Source organism: Scyliorhinus torazame, chromosome 17 (genome assembly GCF_047496885.1).
Source record: "Scyliorhinus torazame isolate Kashiwa2021f chromosome 17, sScyTor2.1, whole genome shotgun sequence".
In the NCBI taxonomy this organism is placed as follows: domain Eukaryota; kingdom Metazoa; phylum Chordata; class Chondrichthyes; order Carcharhiniformes; family Scyliorhinidae; genus Scyliorhinus; species Scyliorhinus torazame.
Window position 1 is genome coordinate 563,469 of NC_092723.1, and position 8,371 is coordinate 571,839.

The 8,371-nt window shown below is 45.5% G+C and overlaps 1 protein-coding gene across 2 annotated transcripts; it reads left to right on the top strand.

Moving 5' to 3' along the window:
* Window positions 1-948: 948 nt before the first annotated feature.
* On the top strand, window positions 949-7,910 carry c17h1orf74 (chromosome 17 C1orf74 homolog). 2 transcript variants are annotated; one of them, XM_072479881.1, is made up of 3 exons: window positions 949-1,232; window positions 1,362-1,831; window positions 6,959-7,910. In XM_072479881.1, exons 2-3 carry the CDS (start codon window positions 1,372-1,374, stop codon window positions 7,003-7,005), a joined length of 507 nt encoding a protein of 168 aa, XP_072335982.1. In that variant the 5' UTR covers window positions 949-1,232; window positions 1,362-1,371; the 3' UTR covers window positions 7,006-7,910. The 2 variants fall into 2 exon arrangements, with proteins under 2 accessions (XP_072335982.1, XP_072335981.1); XM_072479880.1 differs by lacking the exon at window positions 6,959-7,910 and having other exon boundaries at window positions 962-1,232; window positions 1,362-2,700.
* Window positions 7,911-8,371: the final 461 nt, after the last annotated feature.

An 8,371-nucleotide genomic window follows, 5' to 3' on the forward strand; every position in this document is an offset into this window, starting at 1 on the left:
CCAATTAGAAAAGCATCCCTCCATTTCTACCCTCTGCCTTCTATGGCCTAGCCAGCTCACCCCTGATCCCGTGTGACTTCACCTTTTGTACTAGTCTACCATGAGGGACCTTGTCAAAGGCCTTACTGAAGTCCATATAGACAACATCTACTGCCCTACCTGCATCAATCATCTTAGTGACCTCCTCGAAAAACTCTATCAAGTTAGTGAGACACGACCTCCCCTTCACAAAACCGTGCTCCCTCTCTCTGTCTCCCTCTCTCTCCCTCTCTCTGTCTCCCTCTCTCTCCCTCTCTCTGTCTCTCCCTCTCTCTCTCTCTCTCTCTCCGACTCTCTCTGTCTGTCTGTCTCTCTCTCTCTCTCTCTCTCTCTCTCTGGGTCTCTCTCTCCCTCTCTCTGTCTCCGCTTTCCTCCCACAGTCCAAAAATATACGGGTTAGGTGGATTGGCCATGCTAAATTTCCCTTAGTGTACAAAAACGTTGGGTGCGGTTACTGAGTTACGGTGAACTTGTGCGCTTAAGTAGGGTGCTCTTTACAGGGGCCGGTGCAGACTCGATGGGCAGAATAGCCTCCTTCTGCACTATAAATTCTACGGTTCTATGATTATGAATTCCTATCAATTTCTACGCCAGTAATCTTCCAATATTGGAGGAGGGGGGGGGGGGGGGGGGGAGAGAATGGACACAGCTACCCCAGCCCACTTTTATAGTCTCCTCACCTTCGTAATCTTTTAGCACCACGGACATGATGAGATATTGGAAAATACTGCTGAAAGTTTGGACCGGCCCGAGGGGCATTTAAATTTTCTCTTAGATGTCTGGTGCTGGCTTCACTCCTACAGTTCAATATTTGCCACAGGCAATGACCATTCTAGTACACATACAATTACACACAATTTACGGTGCATTCGGCCCATCGTGTCTACACAAGCCCCTGAAAGAGCACCCTACCTAAGCCCATACCTCAACCCAGGCACGCAACCCAGCAGCCGACCTAACTTATAGACACTACGGGCAATTTAGCGTGACCAATCCACCTAACCTACACATCTTTGGACTGTGGAGGAAATTAGAGTACCCAGAGGAAACCCACACAGACATGGGGAGAATGTGCAGACTCCGCACAGACAGTGACCCAAGTCGGGAATCGAATCTGGGACCCTGGAGCTGTGAAGCAACTGTGCTAACCACTATGTTACCGTGCTGCCCACTGACTATTCAGACAATTATTGGTACCGTCATTGAGATTTCTCATTGTGTCACTCACATGTGATTTTTTTCTGCCAGTTTTCACTTCAATGTTTCAGTTGCTGGAATCAGTTTTTCATAGCCTATTTATCAAGAAATCTCTTTTGTTTCAGTGTGATCAAGATGGACACTGTACTGAAGGAGCAACTGGTCTTTGCTGTGCAGAAAACCTTAAGGATAAAAGAAAGGAAACCTTTCTCTGAATTACGTTGCTTGAATCTCTTTGCTGAGATCCTAACTGTAGATTGTGAATTGAAGCCCACTTTCCTGTTTGATTATAGTCCAGCAAGAGCAGAACAGATCCAGAAATATGTCCAGGAATTACAGAAAACAGGACTTCTTTCTCGAGATTTACATATCCTCAGCATTGAGGACAACACACTGATCGTAAATTTAAACAAAACTATCAAACACTTGGAAAGAACACTGCAAGAAAATGGACTTCCAATCATTGATGTTTCTTCAAACTGGGACAATCCGAGACGAGCTGAGGCCTGTGTCACTGAACAAGTGAAAGTCCAGTTGGAGCTTATTTTGAAGCACTTGAAATCCCAAGTAGTTCAAAGGGGGAAACGTGAATCAGGTACTGTTAGTGAAAGTGCAATTTTCTCTTCAGAGTGGAACCTGTGCACATTGTTTGGATTTCTTCTTGGGTTCCCGGTTTCATACTGGTTTGATTTTAAGAAAAGTTTTGAGAATTGTTTGAGCATGGCTGAGCTTCGGGTTTTCTCTGTCTCTGCATTTTGTCCCAGAATCTCTAAAAATCTCAAACACCAAATGTACTCGTTCAGTGTCCCAGAAATCCTCTACTTGGATTTTCAAAACACCATAGAGAGGTGGAACAGGGATCTGATGTTTGACTTTAACATGCAGTCCAGTTTCTCTGAATTCAGTATTTCCATAAATATTGCCCGTGAGCCTGCCATTATACTTTAAATAGTGTGAGAGCAGGGACTGATGTTGTTTGTGAAGCATCTAAGAAGCAAAATTCTGCAGGTGCTGGAAATTTGAAATAAGAACAGAAAATGCGAGAAATACTCGTACCTGTGAAGTTCTGATTGACCATCATAACAGCCAGAATGCCTTCCCCTCCACAGATGCTGCCTGACCTGCTCAGTATCAACGGCTACTGCCACCAAGCCTGTGTAATTGCAATAATCATGAAATCAGAGGACGCCTGTGAAAATTATTAGTGTCCCCTTGAAGTCAATTGAAAATACAATTATAAAATTCACCAGTAAATTTCACCAGGGTCCCTGGACTTTGAATTCTGCTCAACCTGTAGAACTAACACAAAGGCTACAATCTGGCTGTTAACTTGTGTTTTAGTGCATTTACTAGTTAAGAATCATTACTTATTAGTCCACTTGCATTGATATTGTTCAAATATTTCTTGTTATTAAAGTTTGGATGTATATGTTTTGCAAAATAAAATACAGATGAAGCAGGTTATCTGGTATTAATTTGACCAATCGTCCAGTTTATAAATTACCTGTTCCTTCTCATTATGCCATCTCGCTGGTTCTTGAAGGATTCTAACATTTTTGTCTCAACTGCACTAATTGGAAGAGAATGCCGAATGCTGATCACTCTTTAGATGAAATATTTCCACTTAAAGTCAGTCATAGCTCCAGATTTTGCCAACATCCCATTATTCTGCGATGGTTTAGATTCATGAAAATGATTCTGTAGCCATCTGGTGTGGCCACTTACAAAAAGAAACATGGACGTTCGCAAAGCCCAACGGGAAATATGGACAATGTAAGATTCAGGCATGCACAGAGCCTGCATGTGTATTTGTGAGCAGAGAATCCAGACAGCATCGAAACCCCCAACCGATTAGCATTTAATAGCTCATCTCCGTAAGACAAAGGACTGATACTCAGGTAACCGATACAAGCCCAGACATTTCGGCGCCATTCTCTATACTCAGGAAGCGTAAACAGCAGGGTCAATGACCGCTTAGGACACGCCCAGCCATCAAGGCACCCACCCCATTATTGGCTCCGATCGAAGGCAGTGATCGAGACCTGCCCAATTAATTGGGTCCAAACCTAAGGACTGCCCAAAAGAGCGCGAAACTCCCCAAGGATAAAGAGAGACACTGCCATGTGCTCGATCTCTTTTTGGACCTGGCGCTCCGGCAACGTCCATCTCCAATCGCAGCACCACCAGAAGCAAGTTCAAGTTCAACGCTCTCTACCAGACAGATGATCCTAGCCGAACAGCACTTCTCCAGATCCAGCCGATCCAGATTCAAACAAAGGCCACTGTTCCTCTGACCTAAGCCGGGTGCCTGAAGTTAAGTACAGGTTGTCATAGTTGTTAGGCGTAGTTTAACTCATAGTGTTTATGTTGCATGTGTAAGTTAATCTTGTGTGTAAATAAAGTACCATTGATCTTGAACTAACTAACTGGTTGTTTGGCTCTTTGATCGATACCCAGTTGAACCTTGTGGCGGTAGCATTTGATACCTGGCGACTCTGGGAGCATATCATATTCATATCCATATAGAAGAAGGGCAACCTTATTGACGGCCATATTTCGAGCAAGTAAAGATAACAACATTTATTGGCGACCTCTGGTGGGACTCGACCTAGAAGTGACTGTGTCACTCTGAGAGAACCCACAAAACGTTTGAATTAGAAATCCAATTGGAAAAGTAAAATAATTCACAAGTGTAAGACAGTATCGATAAACCTCCAAGTTTCGGAAGTGTGTAATTTGCATGCGTACTAACAAGGGATATAAGGTAAACTTGATAGATTTTGGTGCGTGAAACTTTCAGGAGTTGTGTGAACCAGTAAATAGCTTAAGCCATACCCACTGTTTGCATCACCGCTTTATTCCCCCCTGTCCCAAATTCCCGGTAGAGATACAGAGATAATCGTAGAGATGGCAATGAAGGCACCCACAGGAACTCGAGGTCGCAGCGACCGATAGAGCAGAACAGTGTCCCATATGGGAAGAGGAAATTAGGAAGTACCTAAAGGGGAAAGAATGGCCCCTATGGTCTGAGTTTTGTGCAAATGAAGAGACAGGTCCTGGTAGTATAGGACAAACCTGGTGGGATAACCTGACCGAGATCCATAAAAATAATTTAGGAAGAGTTCGTAAGCCGATGGCAATCGTGTCCTGCTTGGCACAATTGTGAGGCACAGAGGAGGTCGTGAAGACGCTCCGCAGACAGCGGAAAGAGAAGAGGAATGAGGAAAACGTTAGCGAGTGCGAAAAAGTAAATGAGCAACTCCGAAAGCAGCTAGCGGCGAAGGACAAGGGGATGGCTGATGTCAAACGGGCACACCAATCTTGTCTTGCTCACCTAAGTAGCGTTTAGTCGCAGTATGATGAGGCCTACCAAGACACGCAACGCGAGGTCTCGGTAAGAGAGGAAACAGAACACCGAGTAGAACACTTGAAAAAGCAATGTGAGGACTTAAAGGCAGCCCTACGAGCACTCCACAGTTCCACCATGGAACAGAGGCAGAGTTCGGTGGACCATGCCAAGTGCAGGCAGCAAATTGCAAAATTGCAATCACTGCTCTCAGTTCAGAATGGTTTCAGAGATACCTTTGGACCAAACTTTGATCAGGAAGATGGCCCCGATTGGCAGGAACTTAATGAAATGGCTCACCGATATGTGAACAAAACAGAAATTCGGAATAGAGCTCCCCAGGCCCCGAAAAGGAAAGCACCCACACCACCGATTGCACAGGCAGCACCCAATCCTATGAATCCAGTCACCATGCAGTGCAGCAGTGCAGAGTACCGACAGAAGACCAACCCGATTTTGGGGACACCACCCCACTAACCATCACCCGTTTAAGGGATGCCCGTGATAAAATAGAAACCTTTCACCCCACATCAGACCCACACTATTTCTTTGAGCGAGTTAGACAACAGACAGTCATGTACGATCTGGACAAACAGGAGCAAATGAAACTCATAGGATTGAGCCTTGACCCATCCGTTAGTTCAGCCCTTCCCAACCCACAAAATGTAGGAGGAGGTAGCCTCCAGGATATGAAAGCAGCCATCCTAGATGCAATTGGCTATAATAGAGGAGATCCCGTAGAAGGACCCAACCGATGTAGGTAGATAAAAGGAGAGCATCCAACAGCGTTTGCTGGACGCCTCTGGATACACTGCACAGCAGTATTTGGAGATTTAGCTCGCGCCCATTTAACTGCAGACAGTACGGCCAAATGGACCCGTATTTTAGTCTCCCACGCCACGGAGGCAGGACAAAAAGCATGTGCAAACTATGACCCCTCAGACCCTGCACACAATGAAGTGTGGGTTCTGAAGAGACTCTCTAGAGCTTGGGAGCAATCCCTACAAATAAAGGCAGAGCAGGAGAAGGTAGAAGCAAACATCAATCCAGTAAGGACACATCAAGACTCCGCATGGGTAAATGTAGGTGGAAATGACGGACAGCACCATAAAGCACAGGGATGCTATAATTGCTGACAGAAGGGACATTACGCCCGCGAATGGAGACAAAGCCCCCCGAACCAGCAACAACACCAACAGCCCAACCCCCCCCCCCAGGGAACCATACCCAAGGGAGCAATACACCAGAGAGCCTGCTCCACCTTACGTACCCCACGGGTCATGTTGCAACTGTGGGCAGTCAGGACACGTTGCCCGAGATTGCAGGAGACCCCCACCACCAGCTAGACTAGCCCCCAGATATGAAAGAGAACACCACCCACAGCAGCTACAAGGTCCCAGCTGCCCCATGCAAACTGAGCACATACCCGCCACTTGCCCTTAATGTCCAAAATTGCCCTTAGTGGTGGGTGGGGTTACTGGGTTATGGGGATAGGGTGGCGGTGTTGACCTTGGGTAGGGTGCTCTTTCCAAGAGCCGGTGCAGACTCGATGGGCCGAATGGCCTCCTTCTGCACTGTAAATTCTATGTTCTATGTTCTCATGGCAGGGACACCTCAGCAATGCCACTTCATTTTTGTTTCTCTCCTTCCTCTCTTCTTCGGTCACACTGCACTGACTCCATATGCTAGTTACACCCAGGCCAAATGTGATTTACGGTGTCCTGTTCTCTGATGGAGCCTGCCTGTTTTTTTTTTTAGATGTATTTAATGTTGAATGTTTGTCTCTTGTACGACTTTGTGTGTCTCATCCCAAAATTCTTGATGCAGTCATAACTACCCCTTTGACGCCACATGGTAGTTAATGGAACCAGTTTGTCGGAAGTCCATATATATTAAAATTCTTACCGTTCTTGTAAGGTCACCCAGGCAGTGGAGTAACGGCACTTATCCTGCCTGTGGACCCCCTATGTATTTGGTCAGCCAAGCTCGGGTAGTGGAGCAACAGCACTGATCACCGCCCTGCCCAGGGATTCCACCCATTCTTGCCCTTCCGCGGCTCATACGCACCCCATTCGGAAAGTTCTTTTTGAAACTCTTTTACTGTTCTTTTCATAGTGTGGTTTAAAGAATGTACTTTGCCACAGTTTTTGTTTGCCTTCCGGCAACCCTTCGGTTGCTATCCCCCAACTACTATTTACATGTTCATACACTTGATTGAAACAAATTTGCTGCTACGGATGTCTTCTCTCCCAAATGGTTGGTTTAAAAAAAAATTGAGGGAGTCACATATGGTGACGATTCTAAACGGGAAATTGATGTTAAGGAGAAACAGACAGACAAACGAGATAATAACAGATATTATGCTTGTACCCCCAGGAAGATACGAATATACCAGGCGACAGAGGAAGACAAAGACAAAATGAAGACGGACCTGATGAACTGCATAATGATCGTCGTTGGATCACTACAGTTGCGCGCGCGTTATCAGCTCCTACATCCTCCACCATACAGGCCCTAAACATGACCACCCAACACGATACCCCTCGCCTGGACACGACACCACACATAGAAGCAGCCACTGATACTCCAACATGGTGTGATAATATCATAAAGTGGTATTCCCTTTCTTACACGGTAGAAGCCCTATTGATCATAGCAATATTTTGCAGTGCCGTCCAGACACTCAGACTTCGGAAATAGCGAAGGAGAGCCTCCCGCTCCCCAGTATACACACTCAGACCCCCTTTTTTCAGACTTCAACAGACCCCTCACTCTTTCCAAATAGATTCTGCGGTTTTTCAAGACAAATTACTCTCTGTAAATGGCATAAATGTTAAGTAGAAATGTGATGCTGCTATTGTTTATTTTGTACTGTAATATAAGTTCTTTTGGTTATTAGCCAGCAGCATAAGTGTTGTTTAGATAAGGACAGTTAGAGGTTCCCCTGTTTGTGTAAAGAAGTTGAAATGTATGATTGAATGTGATAGTGCCCCCTTAGATTTTTTTATATAGAACATAGAACGATACAGCGCAGTACAGGCCCTTCGGCCCACGATGTTGCACCGAAACAAAAGCCATCTAACATATTTTTATGTCATCATTGGCTACAGGAATAGTGCCAGAGGACTGGAGGACAGCAAATGTGGTCCCTTTGTTCAAAAAGGGTAGCAGAGACAACCCCGGCAACTATAGGCCGGTGAGCCTCACGTCTGTAGTGGGTAAAGTCTTGGAGGGGATTATAAGAGACAAGATTTATAATCATCGAGATAGGAATAATATGATCAGGGATAGTCAGCATGGCTTTGTGAAGGGTAGGTCATGCCTCACAAACCTTATTGAGTTCTTTGAGAAGGTGACTGAACAGGTAGACGAGGGTAGAGCAGTTGATGTGGTGTATATGGATTTCAGCAAAGCGTTTGATAAGGTTCCCCACGGTAGGCTATTGCAAAAAATACGGAGGCTGGGGATTGAGGGTGATTTAGAGATGTGGATCAGAAATTGGCTAGCTGAAAGAAGACAGAGGGTGGTGGTTGATGGGAAATGTTCAGAATGGAGTACAGTCACAAGTGGAGTACCACAAGGATCCGTTCTGGGGCTGTTGCTGTTTGTCATTTTTATCAATGACCTAGAGGAAGGCTCAGAAGGGTGGGTGAGTAAATTTGCAGACGATACTAAAGTCGGTGGTGTTGTCGATAGTGTGGAAGGATGTAGCAGATTACAGAGGGATATAGATAAGCTGCAGAGCTGGGCCGAGAGGTGGCAAATGGAGTTTAATGTAGAGAAGTGTGA

Bases quoted from the DNA above. Each gene is read 5' to 3' on its own strand.
- c17h1orf74 (XM_072479880.1), top strand. From the start codon at position 1,372: ATGGACACTGTACTGAAGGAGCAACTGGTCTTTGCTGTGCAGAAAACC.